At 36.8% G+C, this 17,073-nt stretch overlaps 1 protein-coding gene and 1 non-coding gene across 2 annotated transcripts; both read left to right on the forward strand.

Annotated features, from left to right (window-relative positions):
* The first annotated feature begins 4,768 nt into the window (after window positions 1-4,768).
* On the forward strand, window positions 4,769-14,833 carry LOC139849657 (chitinase CLP-like). Its single transcript, XM_071839294.1, has 2 exons — window positions 4,769-5,977; window positions 14,807-14,833. Exons 1-2 carry the CDS (start codon window positions 4,769-4,771, stop codon window positions 14,831-14,833), a joined length of 1,236 nt encoding a protein of 411 aa, XP_071695395.1.
* TRNAM-CAU (transfer RNA methionine (anticodon CAU)) lies at window positions 6,480-6,564 on the forward strand. Its single transcript is given in 2 exon segments — window positions 6,480-6,517; window positions 6,529-6,564. It is a non-coding gene; the product is annotated as a tRNA-Met (tRNA).
* Window positions 14,834-17,073: the final 2,240 nt, after the last annotated feature.

Below are 17,073 nucleotides of genomic sequence, written 5' to 3' on the forward strand. Positions count from 1 at the left end.
TCATAACCACTCACTTGGGTGATACACTAAGGTGTTAAGAAAGGTTGGATATTATATATATATATATATATATATATATATATATATATAGTTATGCTACTTTATTCGTGCGTCCAAGGTATGCATTGCATCCAAGATGGGCCGCTTATATCCTTAAACTGGATTAAACGTCGGGAGTTGAGCATAGTCCATCCGATCAGAATCACGATAGCATAATTCCTCGTGACATGCTAATCGAGAAATCAATTAGTAGGGAATCTAGTGTTTACACCAAGGTATATGTATCCAATGAGTGTCTCGCAATCATCCCGACACTAGGTTATCTTAAATCATGGTGAACCACGTCTTCTCTATTCTTAGCTGTTGCATGCTAGCTAGCTTATTTTAATTATATTGCTTTAATATCTTAAATCAAATCAACCCAACTATTGCCTTTACACAATTTGATATTCCGAATAAAAGTGATTTCTAGAATAAACCGGTTGTACTTGGTTGTTGGATTTTCCGAACAGTCGTCAATTTATTGGGACCAAAAGGATCATGCCTCTCTACACAAGGTGTATCTGGCCACTAGTCTTGGATATTGATTTGTGTACAAACCATATCTTAATCACTAAATTATCTTAATAAGCTCCATTTCAATTTCAATCGCTCAAAGAACGACCGTAGGTCATATTTGCCCTTACTAACCCATAAGAAGGAATAATAGATTTAGGCCCAACATATATAAATTAAACAATCAACTTCTTATATTGATATCCTGAATTGACGTTTTGCGATCTAACGACACCGCATAAATAAATCGTCTGATTCAGACATATCAGACATCATCATGGTGCCTCCAAGAATTTTCTAGTTTTTTTTTTTTTTAGTTTTTGTTAAGCTTGAAAAATGTGTATTTACAATATCATCATTTTAAAATTTTAATAGAAACTAGAGATACTTTATTTTTCGCATAAATACCTCCTCGGTAAAATGAGCAATTGACATTGGCGTGATGTCATCGCGATGTCAGCTTGTAATTGCAATTAGTACCGTATAATGTTGATAAATAAAATATTTTTTTAAGTTTAATAAAGCTGACTATTAAGGAAAAAGATATCTAAATATAAATTTCGTACCTTTGACCCATTAAGTCATGCATATCTTTAAACCCCGTTGTACAAAGCTTTCTTTGTCCTCTTCATGACTTCGTAGTTACTTAGAACTGGTTAGAAGAAAAAAAATCATAGTTGTAGAGGTTATACCAAATATTGTATACATATTCATTTGAAAAAATGAATGAACAGTAAAATTTAATTGAAATTCAATTTTGAATTATATTTTTTACCATTAAATATTATTCTACATCTGAAACAAATCAGATGTTGGCTAACTGGTTAGACACCTGTGTTCATTACCAACGTGTCACGGGTTTGAATCCCCTCTTCTCTCACCCTTCTACTTTTTTTTTTTTTTTTACCCAGTACTCTCCCTTTTTAATTTTTCTTATTGCACCCCTTAAATTATATTATTATTAATACAATCCTACCACACTAATTTTTTTATTTATAATTTTTTTTTTTTAAATCTAACCTTTATTACAATATTTATATGACTTCTTTTAGTTTATCTTAAACATTTTTTATATTTTTTATATTTTAGTTAAAATCTTTTTTTTTTTAGTTTTTTTTTCAAATATCACGGCTATAACTATTTTTTTTCTGGGTCACCTTAGGCTCATTAACGTTATACTCCGGCCGTTTCAAAATAAATGTCCACCTTACTATTTATATTTGTCTCAAAATAACTGTTCACTTCTAAAAATAATCAATAAATATCATTAAATCCTCAAATTTACTTTTATTTATTACTCTCAATCACTCATATATTAAATAAATTCAGTCAAACTTACCTTAACTATATGGACAAAATTGATATTTATCATCAATTTCTTAAATTCAACAAAAATAACTCCCAGACATTCTTTTTGGGACGGATGAAGTATTATTTTAATTGAAAACATATAGTTTTATACGAAAAAAATACTAACATAGACATTTAGTAGTAATATTCGTTAAAATCTTACATGGTCAATCGCTCTTCGACCGCAGCAAAGCGCGGTGACCCTAAAACTTGTTTATTACATTTATAATTTTCCTTATTTTTATATCACATAGTTAGATTAACCCATGCTCAATAGAAGAGAAAGAAGGTGATCATGATTCATGACACATAATCGATCTACACCATATAATATAGTGACCTTTATACCCTTTAAGGTTGCAAAATTCGTTATTCCAGAATTATCAGTTGGGACTTTAAAAAGAGTAAGTAATCTGTATTTGGCAATTTACGGATTAATCGCCGATTAACCAGATTGTACTTTTATACATTTAAATAACAAATTTCAAAATGTAGAATAAAACCATAAACATTAAAATATATAGTGTAACATAATTGTTTAAAATCATTCATTTTGTTCAAAAACTCTAAAAATCTAGTTTAAAAGTCATGTTAAAATGTTGAACGATAACAAATCCGATTTTGACTCATCAATCGGCATGAACCGATTAATTAAATGAATTTTTTAAAAAAATTTGAGACTATTTTGAAAAATAAATAATCGGTGATTAATCGAGAATAACCCGAGTCTTTTACAATAATGCTTCATATATACTAATTAACAAAATCAACACTATAGTTAATTGTCACACGTTCATTTACGTTCTATTGATTTTTACAGCTATTGATTTTTACAGCTAACATTAACATGGTTGTTAAACATGATTTTACACTATATTGATTTATTACTTACCAAACAAAAGCATCTTTATAATTAAGTATTGGATATTGCTAACGAGAACTCATGCTACTGTCGTTAACATACGTTATTAAATTGTACAATACTTGACATTTACAAGACCCGTCATCAGTTACGCCGTGCAACATGTGTGCTTGCATACTCACAATCCGATGGACATTCTCATGGATGCACTAAAGCGGATAATCCATTACATTAAAGGCACCATCTCTTATGGTCTACACTTAACAAAATCAGGGGCCACATCCCTTGTCTCTTACACTGACGCTGACTGGGTGGTTACCCCCAACACCCAACGGTGAACATCGGGATATTGCATATTAATTTCCTAGGTGCCACTTTGATATAGTGGTCCGCCAAATGCCAACCAACCATTTTAAGGTCAACTGTGGAAGCCGCATATAGAGGTGTAGCAAATGTCGTATCCGAGTCCCGTTGGCTTCGAAATCTGCTCCTAGAACTTCATTGTCCAATTAATACGGCAGCGCAATATATCTATCCGGGAATCTTGTACAACACCAACACACCAAACACATTGAAATAGATATCCACTTTGTTCGGGAGAAGGTTGCTCAAGGATAAATACACATATTACACGTTCCTACTTGTTTTCAAATAGCTGATATATTCACCAAAGAAATACCACACATACTTTTCGATGACTTTCGAAACAGTCTAAGCATACGTCTTCCTCTCGCTTAGACTAAGGGGGTATATTAGACAATATATTGTATAGTTATAGTTATATTTGGTATGTAGATAATCATGTAAAGCATGTAACTGATTGTATGTATCATATCCTTAATTTTCGTATTGTCTACTTGGCAAGTCCAAGATTGTAGTATATATTGGCGATTATCATGCAATAAAAATCAGCAGTTCAAATTATAACACCAACGACAAAATATACACTATCAAACAAGAAACTCAAATACGACCAAGCTTCTCCTCGACAACCGAGGTTTTTATTCCTCTCGCCCCGTGCTTTGAAACCTTAACGTCAACCTTTTTTAGGGGACATATATTTTCTTTTTTGAGACGGGTACGAGTACAAAATTAGGGGAGGAAAATGATGTGGCACTCGAGGAACCAACTAGTTTACATTCGACCGTATAAGGGCCAAGAACCGATTCAAGAAACTTCGGGATTTTTACCAAAGAGCCGCCGAGCGTAGAATCACCATCCTTGTCCCGAAAGACAAGAGTCAAGAGACTTGGGATACCGAATAAACTCAAACCTTCACTGTTCTTCGTTGAATCTGAAAAACTTATATTGGACTTTCCCTACGCCTCAACCTGGGGCGGAAATATGTGGGACAAGGTGGGGCGCCCGGCCGCCCCCAATGAATTTGTAATTTTCAGTGCAAACATTTTGGATTTTTCGATTTTTCCCCAGTGAATTTTTTTTTGCATAGATGTCTCCATATTTTGCCCCCAAAGCCTCCGTATTTTGCCTAAAAGCTTCCGTATTTTTGCCCAAAAGCTTCCATATTTTGCCAAAAAACCTCCGTATTTTGTCAAAAAACCTCCGTATTTTGCCCAAAAAATTTGCTACGCTTTTAAATTTTTTTTCACCCCGGTGAAAAATTTGTTGCTTCCGCCACTGGCCTCAACAATCTTCAAACCCCGAGACCCTTTGCCGAAGGATAGTCCTTAATCAGGATTATCTTTAAATAAATCCTTCTTAATGTATAATACATATATTTGATTGGGTAAAGTCAATTTAGAAAACGGACACAAATCTTGAGGACGCAAACGTGAATTAGATCTAAAGGTTAAGTTAATAACACACATTAAACATGACAAACACATTCTTAGTTCTTACACTACCTTTTGGGTCTCCTTATTCAAAGAGATAAGACTCTATACATGCATATTATACTACTATAGATATGCTTGATGCACACTTCCAAAACTACAAACTCCTGAAATTGAATACACAAATTTTCGAAAAATATTTCGAAAAATGATGTTACTTATACAAGTAATCGCTATCGTCCTAGCCACCATCTTTCGTACACACCAAGCCAATAATGTTATTTACATACCATTTTCTTCTTCGTTAGTTCTTCCAATCAGTAAACACGCAGACGCTGCTAAACCTCTCTATAGCACTAGATCGTATTTCAACAACTCTGTATTTAACCAACAAAATCTCCTTATAGATCTCGACGCTCCATTCATATGGCACAACTGCGTCCCACATCAAGACGTTACATGGCATAACTGCTCTCTACTAACCAATCGTTCGATGAATTCAGATTATAAAGATTACGAATTAAACCCATTTAATATAGTCAATCCTGTTACTGAACTATGCAGTCAAGACCTCGTTCCAACGTATAACGAGCAGTTGTTGTTTAACTATAGCAACCAAGGTAGAAATGTTATGATTGATTTATTTAGTACTTATGCCACCACTGCTTGTGCTTCTCCTTCAACGTTTGATGCGTTCCCATCGAACATTTTTGGTGTGTTATCCCTTTCATCCTCACTATTCGCTTTGCAAGCCCAATTACACTACCCGATAGAAAAAATACTAGGTTTATGTCTGCCTAGCACTTTGTCTGTTCCTGGGGTAATGTTTTTAGGAGACGGGCCTTACTACCCGTCTCCTAAATTCAATATCGATTTAAAGAGGCTACTTTCTTATACACCATTGCTTAAACAACCAAATTCTTTTGGTTACTTTATCAGTATCAATTCAATTGTTATTAAAAATAGATCTATGAATCTTCCCGCGAGTACCGTTGCAAAGATTAGTACACTTGACCCTTACACCATTCTTAGGAGTGACATTTATAATGGCGTGGTTCGAAGGTTTTTTAAGGTTACAAAACGAATCGTTACTGCAAATCCTATGGCCCCTTTCGGGCTTTGTTTCAATACGTTTGCTAATAATGCTAACGATGTTGGAATAACAGTACCAGTTATTGATTTAGTACTAGAAGGTGGGAAGAAATGGAGTATATATAAAGCTAACTCTATCAAGCAAGTGACGGATGACGTGGCATGTTTGGCATTTGTTGATGGTGGTGCGAAAAGTGAACACGCAATCGTAATAGGAACATATCAGTTTGAGGATAACTTCTTGTTGTTTAACTTAGAGAATTCGACTTTTGGGTTTAGTTCATTGTTGTTACGTAAGAAGGGTTCTTGTTCAACTTCTAACTTTGCTCATTAGTTTACGAATTTTGAATAGTTCATAGGCCCCGAATGGTACTGTGTATCCATCACATAAATAAAGTACTTTCTGTATAATTAACATGTTAATTAATTTTTTTGTGCATAATTGTGAATTTGTCAATAAACCAGGAGGTGTCAATTTGGGTTGGTGTGGATTGGTTGGTAAAGTATCTGTATGACTGTATAACCAATTCAAATGTAGGTACACTCCTGAGGTCACCAAGACTATCGAGCTTGTTCTTTATACCGTCTGAATGTCTGATTGAGCTAAACTCATGATCTAATACTCAAAAACTGGATTTATTCATTTTTTTTCAAAGACATAATAAACTAATTAAAAAAAAACTAGCGAGGAGATCACGAAGATTACAAACATCATAGCAGATAAACAAACTAACTAAACCTTTACACAGGAACACGAGTAAATAAAAAGCGACAAAAAAATTACATATTTGCACTAAAATGACTGTGTGTGAAAATATAACAACAATGGGGTGGTGGCGCAGTTGGCTAGCGCGTAGGTCTCATAGCTAAAGAGTGATCCTGAGGTCGAGAGTTCGAGCCTCTCTCACCCCATATTTTTTATTAACATAACCAAACTTTCTAAAACATTTGATCAAAATTATGATAAAACTACACAATGATCATATAGTTAAAAGGTTTCATTGTTGAATACCGGAAATATACTATGATACCTCTACCGGAAATATACTATGATACCTCTATACGCTTGATTCATTATGTGAATCACTGTGGACATAAGGACATTAAATGTTATTATTACCATAACAAAATTTATTACGTGCAAATTCAATCAGACTCATTGACTAAATCTCCCATAGCGTGCGGTTATTGTGCGATATGCCGTCACGCGCGCAACTTTGAAGTCAATCATTAATTTCTTGGTGACCAAGGATAAGAACTTTTGGATAAGTATATCCAATATTTTGAGAAGTCAAGTTATGGAATGGATTATCATGATCCTGAATGATCTGGAATTAGGGTTTGTCTATAAATACAAACCCTAAACTAGGGATGACAATGGATGTCCGATCCATCGGATATCTATCCGATCTGATCCAATAAAGCTGATATGGTTAATATCAATTGATGATGATAAATAAATTGATATGGATATGGATGATGTGAAAAATTATTAAATCAAATATGAATGACAATTTATCATCCACGAATGTATCCATTACCACCCAAATGCATATATACATATGAATATATACATATTTACTCAAATATATCAATATCCATAGACATATCATTTTACATATATTATATATTATATTATATAAACTATTAAAATATTATTGAATATATGGATTGTAAAAAAATACATGCATATTTTCTTGTTATAAACCGAAACCAATTCTCTTTGGGCAAAAGTTATTCGAAGTATTTGTGGCTCAAGTGGTGGCTTGGAGTTGGGGAGTGATTCTCGTCACTCCTCTCCTCTAGGTATTTGGCATAACATTATTTTGGCAGGTTATACATTAGAGGAGTTGAATATCCCATTCAGGAGCTCATTTTCAAGATCAGTGGGCGACGATTCAACAACTTATTTTTGGATCGAACATTGGATCGGGGAGAACATAAGTATCGTTATGTTTCCTCAATTGTACAGGCTGGAAGCTTCGAAAGATGCGTTGGTCAGCAGCAGAATATTGTGAAGCGATTTTGAGGTGATTTCGAGTTGGGACTGGACATGCGTGCCATCCAGAAGAACGAACGACGATATGTTGGCGTTAACTAAACTTTTGTCGAATTTCAGGTTCGATTTTGAAAACAGATATACGTGGAAGTGGATCCTTTCATTAGATGGTCGAGTTACAGTCAAACGTCTATCTTCAATTATGGATGAGCAGCTCATTTCAGACAGCAATTATGTGGAGGAGACAAACCGAACAGCCTTGTACCAAAACAACTGGAAATCTTCGTGTGGCGTATTATCAAAAACGAATCCCGATTAGGATCGAGCTCGACAAAAGAGGGATCGATTTACATTCCGTTAGGTGTCCCCTTTGTGATGACAATTTGAAATCTATCAACATTGTCTCATTTTTTGCAAGCACTCTTTAGAATTATGGTATTGAGTATTTAGATGGTGGGGGCTTGGCACATTCACAAACCTAAGTTTAAATGAAATACTTCGGGGAAATGCCATGGCCCCAGTGTCGTGTTTTGGTAAGAATGTTTGGCAAGCGGTAGAATGGATTTGTGTGTATTTTATTTGAAAAAAGGGAACAATATGGTATTTCGCAATAACATGTGAAACGTCCTGGTGGCCCTAAATGAAATACAAATAAAATCTTTCGAATGAATATCACAAAGATCGGGAGGAAGGAAATTCGATTGGCTTACATGGTTGAATGGTCCTGGAGTGTATCTTGCGAGTTAATATAGTTTATTCACTTGTTCGGGTTTGCTAACTTTGCAACCCATATATTATTCTATTATATGTAATTCGTGTACTATCTGATGATGCGTTTAAGGGTACTTAGTGGATGCTAGCTTTGGCTATATGATAAGAATTGGAGTCTACATTTTAGTTTAAATTTCAGTTAGTAACCTTATCTATTTTGTTTGCTATCTATCTGCTTGTAACTGCATATCATGAACAGTACAATAATTTTATTCAGTTTTTGAGTTTTAATAAATAAACAAAAAAGGACGTGAAGTCTTATTAAATCGAGAAGGTTTGTTGTCAGGTTAACCCGTTAAGATTTAGCCATTATCTTTCTTTATCATTTAAGCTATCGATCTCTTACCCCCGAGTGCTCGTGATGCTGAGTTCGAGAGACTGAATCGCAGGATTCGAGAGTTGGAATACATGCAAAATCTATTGCTTAATATAGAGATGAAGCTTGAAAATCCTGAATTTTCGGAAGAGACCCATTCGGATCACTTTGTTGATTCAGTTGATAAAGTTTTTAGCATGGAGTACGTTCCTGAACCTTGTGTGGTTGAAGATACCGTACTTATTTATGATACGGATGGTGAGGAAGAGAAAGAAGAGGCACAAGCGGATGAGGTGATTATTACTTTGGCGCCTTTGGTGTCGCCAATCACTAGTCATACCACTGGATAATGCAAATTTTTGGTGAAACACTATTGTTGGATAGTGTAAATTGTTTTAAGCTTTTAACTAGTGATACTAGTAACTATTCGTAGACCGCCACTCGACATATGATCAATAAAAAACTATCTGCATGAGAAATTGTACATTTGAAATTAGGTACAACTATTATCAGCTTCCGAAAATATTCTTGCATCTCCTTTATTTTAGAAGGTGTGTTTCACATGTGTGTAAGAATTGAAGGAGCAAGTCAAGTTGTTGGAGGATTAATTCGAAATATTGTTGAACTTAACTAAACACACACACAAAATAACAAGGCTAAATGCTGAAATTGAAATGGAAACACACAGAGATTTTGCACGTAATGTTTGTGCTTTTTCTGATATTAAATCAAAGAAAACATGATGCCTTATATAGGCTTACAGAGAATAAAAATAACTGAAGATAGCCTAATCTACTGCCACTACTTTCTCCACTACTCAGTGACAAAATCAAATGCATAAAAATAGGAACAACCTACCACTAACTTATTCAAACATAACTAAAATAAAAGATAGGGTTGACTAAGTCATACTAACTTAGTCTTTGGTGTTGTAATGTGACTTTAACACTCCCCTTCAACACCAACTTTCTCCATTCCAAGTTGACGACAAAAATAATCAAATTTGTTGCCAACCAAGCTCTTTGTGAAAACATCCGCAACCTGCTCATCTGTTGGAACATACTTCAACTCAATTTCTTCATTCAACACTTTCTCTCGTATGAAATGATAGTGTACTTCAATGTGCTTTGTTCTAGCATGAAAAACCGGATTCTCAGCTAATTTGATTGCTGACAGATTATCACAATACAATGGAACCCCATATTCAACTTCTTGATGTAACTCAGATAGCAACTGTACGATCCATTTGACTTCTTGAGCTGCCATAGCTGCTGCTCGATATTCAGCTTCGGTGGATGATAATGAGACTGTAGGTTGCCGTTTACTGCACCACGAAATGGCTCCTGTTCCAAGCATAAACACGTAACCAGTTGTTGATCGTCTCGTATCATGATCACCAGCATAATCTGCATCACAGTATCCAACCAAGCTACATTCTTCACCTTTCTTAAACAAGATGCCATAACCAAGAGTACCCTTTACATATCTCAACACCCGACGAGCAGCTTCCAAATGAGGCTTCTTAGGACTTTGCATATATCGACTCATTACACTAGTAGCAAATGAAATATCGGGTCGGGTTAGTGTAAGATATATCAGACTGCCTACCAATTTTCGATACATAGTAGCATCTTCAAGATTCTTCCCTTTATCAGCACACATCTTGAAATTAAACTCTAAAGGTGTTTTCATTGGCTTGCATTCCATCATGCCAAACTTCTTCAAGAGATCAGTTGAGTACTTAGTTTGATGAAGTATAATTCCATCACTACTGTACTCAAGTTCCAAGCCAAGAAAGTGTCTAAGACGGCCAAGATCTTTCATTTGAAACCTTATACTTAGATTCTTCTTAATTCGAACAATTTCTTCTTCACAATCGCCTGTGATAATTAAGTCATCTACGTACACCAGAATCACAGCCATCTTTCCTTCCAACACTTTGACAAATAAACTGGAATCGGCACTTGTTAATATATAACCATTATGAGTTAAGAATTCAGAGATTTTACCATACCACGCTCTCGGTGCTTGTTTAAGCCCGTAGAGTGCCTTTCGAAGCTTACACACATACTCTGGATGACGTTTATCTTGAAAACCCATAGGTTGATTCATGTAAATTTCGCGATCCAACTCGCCATGCAAAAAGGCATTTTTCACGTCCATTTGCCACAATTTCCAATCTTTGTTTGCTGCCAATGCTAGTAGCACACGTACTGTTGTGAGTCTAGCTACAGGGCTGAACGTTTCATCATAGTCCATCCCATATTGCTGTGAAAACCCTCTTGCTACCAATCGTGCCTTGTAACGTTCGATTGAACCATTTGCTTGACGTTTTATCTTGTACACCCATTTACATGAGATGGGTTTAACATCATTCGGCTTTGGTACTAGTTCCCAAGTCTGACTTCTCACCAATGCATCTATTTCTTCCTTCATGGCTGCATCCCATTCGACAATTTGAGATGCATCTTCGAATGATTCTGGTTCAACCTCCTCATCAGTTACAATCGCTGCATTAGCATATTTTGGATTTGGTTTTCGAATTCTTGATGATCTTCTCACTGACTGTGATCCTTCTCCCTCTTCATTTCTTTGATGCACACCAGTTTGCCAAGGACTGTCACTTTCACTTTGTTGATTATCAGAATCATCCTCTACAACTTGCTTATCTTTTGCAACAAGTTGTATTTCTGACTCTTCTTTTTGTTCCTGATCAGGTACTTCTCCATGTGGTGCTTCTTCATTGTTTGAAGTCCACCACGAAGATGATTCATCAAACACGACATTTCGGGACGTATAACACTTTCCAGTCGATGGATCACAACATTTCCATCCTTTTCGATTGTTATCATACCCTACAAAAATACAACGAATGGCTTTCTTTTCCATTTTGCTGCGTAAATGATCAGGCACAAATACATAACAAACGCATCCAAACACACGATAGAAACTAACAGAGGGTTTAGTATTCCATATTTTTTCGAAAGGAGAGAGATAAGCTAACCGTTGTTGTGGAATCCTATTGATCACATAGGCTGCGGTTTTCATTGCTTCAGCCCAAAAACGACCAGGCACATTCTTAGAGTGCATCATACTTCGACATGTTTCAGCTAAGTGTCGGTTTTTCCTTTCAGAAACACCGTTCTGTTGAGGTGTATTAGGACACGTAAGATGATGACGTATCTTACTTTCTCGAAGGAAAGTTGTAAACTCGCTTGAAACATACTCTCCCCCATTATCAGTGCGTAAACACACTATACTCGAACCAAGCTCAGATTCACTTTCTTCCTTAAACAATTTGAACTTCAATAAAGCATCAGATTTATGTTTAAGAAAATATACCCACACGTACCTTGAATAATCGTCAATAAAGGTGATCATGTACTTCATTCCACCAACCGAAGCCTGCTTTACTGGACCAAATAGGTCTGAATGAACCAGTTCTAACACCTTTTTAGCTTTAAAATTGGAGTCCTCATATGGTAGTTGATGTGCTTTACCGTATTGACAACCTGCACAAACTACTTCTTTTCGCACTTCAAGTTTTGGCAGACCCCTCACCAGTGACTTCTTCATCATCATTTCCAATTTATCATACCCAACATGACCCAATCGTGAATGTCATAGATCCACAGTCTCGCTTTTTCTTGTTTTGTCAACATAAGCTGTTTCGGCAGACATCACGTAGACAGATTCTTTCTTCTTCCCTATCATTATTGGTTCACCAATTACTTGAATCTTCTCATAGACTTTAACATCTTCTGGACCAAATAGCACGAATTGACCATTTGATGTTACTTGAGGAACTGAGAACAAATTCTTCTTGACACCAGGCACGTGATAAACATTTTCTAGTGACACATCAGAATCACCTTGAGGAGATGATACAACAGTATTGCCAATATGGGCAATAGATAATTTCGTATTGTCTGCTGTCACCACAACTTTGCTGCCATTGTATCTTACTGTGTTATGAAGCTTCTCCTTGTCACCGGTCATATGATTCGAACATCCAGAATCAACAATCCAGTCACGTTGATGATTAAGTCGTTTAGACTTTGAAACAGACAGAGACAATTCTTCTTCTTCTGTCACCAGTAATGCTTCGACATCCCACTCATCATCATCTTTTGATTGAGCATTATTGACCTCTTCTGTTTTCTTGGCATTACAATCCCTTGCCAAGTGCCCTTTCTTCTGACAACTGTAGCACCTTGGTTGTAGCGACCCCGACAAATCGTCAAATGACGGCGTCATCTACGTATGGTCCCATTACATGGTCGTAAGTCTTTATAACAAAGTTTGACCGAAAAGTATGTCGCATTCATTTCATAAATAAGGGTGTTTCAAAGTTTACAAAAGTAGTTTCCACAACAAGTACATAACAATGTTTAAAGTTTGTGTAAAACACATGCGACACGATTAAAAGTAGTCAAAAGACGCTCCACGTATGCAAGTATACTCGACATCCAATGCAAGTATCAAATAGTATGAGCGGAAGCATGTATCACCTAAGTTCAAGGACCTGAGAAAAACATAGAGAATCTGTCAACGAAAACGTTGGTGAAATCATAGGTTTAAATAAGTAAATGAGTAATAGTAAGTTGAACCACAATATTTGCAACATCGATAAAGCCATAGTACATTCTAAAAGTTAATATTCACGAGCACCCAATTATCAAAGCTTAACGTTCCGTCCGTTGAATACCCCATCAATTAGTGCTAGAACAACACTGTTCCCGAAAATATATTTCATTCGTAAACGGTAGCGAACCGTTTGAATGAGGGTTTGTCAAACCCATATGGCCATATAACATAAGTTCTCGCTTACACCATCTGATGTAACTAATGATAATCGGATTGAGGATTTTCGTTCTAACTCGTATGTAGAATGTTTGTTTTCCCGTTCTTGTGTTCACTTAGTTCAAAAGTATCGTTTATGTTTTCTCATCCCAAAAGTAAGTTTAAAAGAGTAAAAGTGGGACTATGATCTCACCTTGAGTGCACGAGTAGTAAAGTACTTCAACAAGTAAACGTGTGCAAAGAACAATGCTAGTCTTGACCTAAACAATAGGTTGTATCAATAACGGTAAACACGATAGGTCAAAGATGTTCAATTAGTCCTATGGCTCGTTACGACTCGATTATTTAGCATGTGAAATCAAATTGCCAAGTTTCATGCAAGATACAAGTATGTAAATAAGTTAGGAAGGTTGCATAATCATTTGGTTAAGTTTGACAAAAAGTCAAACTTTGGTCGGTCAAAGTCAACGGAAGTCAACACGTTCGGGTCGGGTCCCAAACTATTTTTCTAAGCTTAGAAGTCATATATGAGCATGTTGGCCAAGTTACATGTTAATCGGAGGTGCGTAGCATAGCAAACATTATTCGAAAATTGACCAAGTTGGACAGAATCTGTCCAGGTTATTCTGCGCGCCGCGCAGAAAGGGGGCGCGCCGCGCCACTTCCTGGGCAGAGAATCCTGGCCAGTTTTTCAAAGTGTGCACGAACCAAAACCTTTTCTAACACAACTCTTGACCCGCAAACACTTATAGCGCCTATCATACGTCGTTGGAAAGGTATTTTGACGAAGAATGCAACTAAACACATATCATCAATCAAACTTGCACTTAAAACAACCAAAAACCGTAATTAAACATTCATAATCAAAGTTTAAGTTCCAAAAACGCATTTTATGATTCGGGCAACCAATTTACATGTATGTTATGCCGTTTCGAAGGTAATCCAACACACATTGCAACAAAACACTTAACAACAATATCTCATAGCATTTGACGCATCAAAAGTTCATGTAAAGCTCATCAAACCCTAATCCAAAATCACAAATTCAACAATCTTGCATATGAAACTAATCCATGTCAACCTACATACCAATTTGAAGCTAGTGATGTTAGGAACACAATTAAAACATCAACTTTTAACATCTAACAACATATGATCATCCAAAATTCAAGAATAACACACCAAAATTCAAGTTCATGCTAGTTACACTAAAACAACGAGATCGAGCATATAAATCATATATTCGTGTTAGACTTGAGCCATAGACACTAATTAACACTTTTATAAGTTAAAAACATCAAGAACACAAAATCTAGTGATTTTAGAAAGTTACCCAAAATTGATGAAATCGGTATGGAAACGAAGAGGAGATCACGAGGAGTTCAAATATGCAATTTGTTTTGATCGAATCCTTCTTGAACGAATTTGGATGATGATTGAAGGTTTGAGGGTTTTGAGAGAAAAAGGTGAAGTATTATTTTTGGGGAGGTGATAGAATGAATGGAGAGGAAAGAGTTGACTAGTTGACCTAGTCATCTCTTTCTCCATTTGGCAACTTTAGTCCCTCAACTTAGGAAACGGGTACGGGAATTACTCAAACGAGATAATTCAAACGCGTATTAACGAGATGTGTTATAAACATATAACGGAACTTAAATAGTTAAACGGAAAAGTAAATGGAAAAAGGCGGGATGTTACATTACCTACACCTTAAAAGAAATTTCGTCCCGAAATTTAAGTAGGCGTAGTAGTCGTTGTTTCTTCCTCGAGATCTTGCGTTTCCGAATTCACGAATAGATGAGGATACTTCCTTTGCATTTGATCTTGTCTTTCCCAAGTAAACTCGGGTCCCCTTTTGGCGTTCCAACGGACTTTAACAATCGGGATTCGGCTTTGTTTCAATGTCTTGACGGAGGTGTCCACAATTTCAACCGGTTCCTCCACGAAATGAAGTTTGTCATCAATGGTGAGCTCCTCGAGAGGAATGACGATATCGGGTTCGGCAAGACACTTTTTCAAGTTGGATACATGGAAAGTAGGATGAACGGAGCTCAATTGAGGCGGAAGATCTAAACGATAAGCAACGGTTCCAATACGCTCCAAGATTTCGAAAGGACCAATATACCGCGGATTTAGCTTCCCGCGTTTCCCAAAACGGATTACACCCTTCCAAGGTGCGACTTTTAACATTACTCGGTCACCGGCTTGAAATTCAAGATCGTTGCGTCGTTTGTCGGTATAGCTCTTTTGACGACTTCGGGCCGTCCTAAGCCTATCTCGAATTTGAATGATTTTCTCGGTGGTTTCGTGAATGAGTTCGGGTCCGGTGATTTGCACGTCGCCTACCTCGGCCCAACAAAGAGGTGAACGACATTTGCGGCCATATAGCGCTTCAAAAGGTGCGGCTTTAATACTCGCGTGATAACTATTGTTGTAAGAGAACTCGGCGAGAGGTAAGTGCTTGTCCCAAGCTTTTCCGAAGTCAACCACGCAAGCTCGTAACATGTCCTCTAAGGTTTGAATTGTACGTTCGCTTTGTCCATCGGTTTGAGGATGATATGCGGTGCTCATGTCTAAACGCGTTCCCAACGCTTCTTGCAATGTACGCCAAAATCTAGAAACGAAACGGCCATCTCGGTCGGAGATAATCGATAAAGGTACACCGTGTCGGGCTACGATCTCCTTAATGTAAAGTTGTGCAAGTTTCTCCATTTTGTCCGTTTCTTTCATGGCAAGGAAGTGTGCGGATTTGGTGAGACGGTCAACAATAACCCAAATGGTATCATAACCGCCCGTCGTTTTTGGTAGCTTGGTGATAAAATCCATCGTTATCCTTTCCCACTTCCATTGCGGGATCTCGGGTTGTTGAAGTAGTCCGGACGGTCTTTGGTGTTCGGCTTTGACTTTGGAACATGTCAAACACTTGGAAACATAAGTAGCTACGTCTCTTTTGATGTTCGGCCACCAATATAGTTGTTTAAGGTCGTGGTACATCTTATTGGCACCGGGGTGAATCGAGTATCGTGACTTATGGGCTTCATCTAAAATAAGGCTTCGTAGGTCCCCATAACTAGGCACCCAAATCCTTCCGGCGAAATATCGGAGTCCGGTTTCTTTAACTTCGAATCGAGAGGTGAGGACGTTCAAGTGTTCGAGAGAGATGTTTTCATCCTTGAGAGCCTCATCTTGAGCTACCCGAATTTGGCTATTAAGGTTGGTGTGAATGGTGATGTTTAAAGCTCGGACACGGAGAGGCACCGCTCTTTCTTTTCGACTTAAGGCATCGGCTACTACATTTGCCTTCCCGGGATGGTAACGAAGCTCGCAATCGTAATCGTTTAAGGTTTCAATCCACCTTCGTTGTCTCATGTTTAGTTGCTTTTGATCGAAAATGTGTTGAAGGCTTTTGTGATCGGTGAAGATAGTACTCTTGGTTCCATAAAGATAGTGTCTCCACATTTTAAGTGCAAAGACAACGGCTCCGAGTTCGAGATCATGTGTCGTATAGTTTCGTTCATGAATTTTGAGTTGC

Source organism: Rutidosis leptorrhynchoides, chromosome 1 (genome assembly GCF_046630445.1).
Source record: "Rutidosis leptorrhynchoides isolate AG116_Rl617_1_P2 chromosome 1, CSIRO_AGI_Rlap_v1, whole genome shotgun sequence".
Taxonomy (NCBI): domain Eukaryota; kingdom Viridiplantae; phylum Streptophyta; class Magnoliopsida; order Asterales; family Asteraceae; genus Rutidosis; species Rutidosis leptorrhynchoides.

Excerpts from the sequence above, each read along its gene's own strand:
- LOC139849657 (XM_071839294.1), top strand. The coding sequence starts at position 4,769 with ATGATGTTACTTATACAAGTAATCGCTATCGTCCTAGCCACCATCTTT. Across the intron at positions 5,978-14,806 it reads CTTGTTCAACTTCTAACTTT|ACACTAATTAACACTTTTAT; the intron begins GCTCATTAGTTT and ends CTTGAGCCATAG.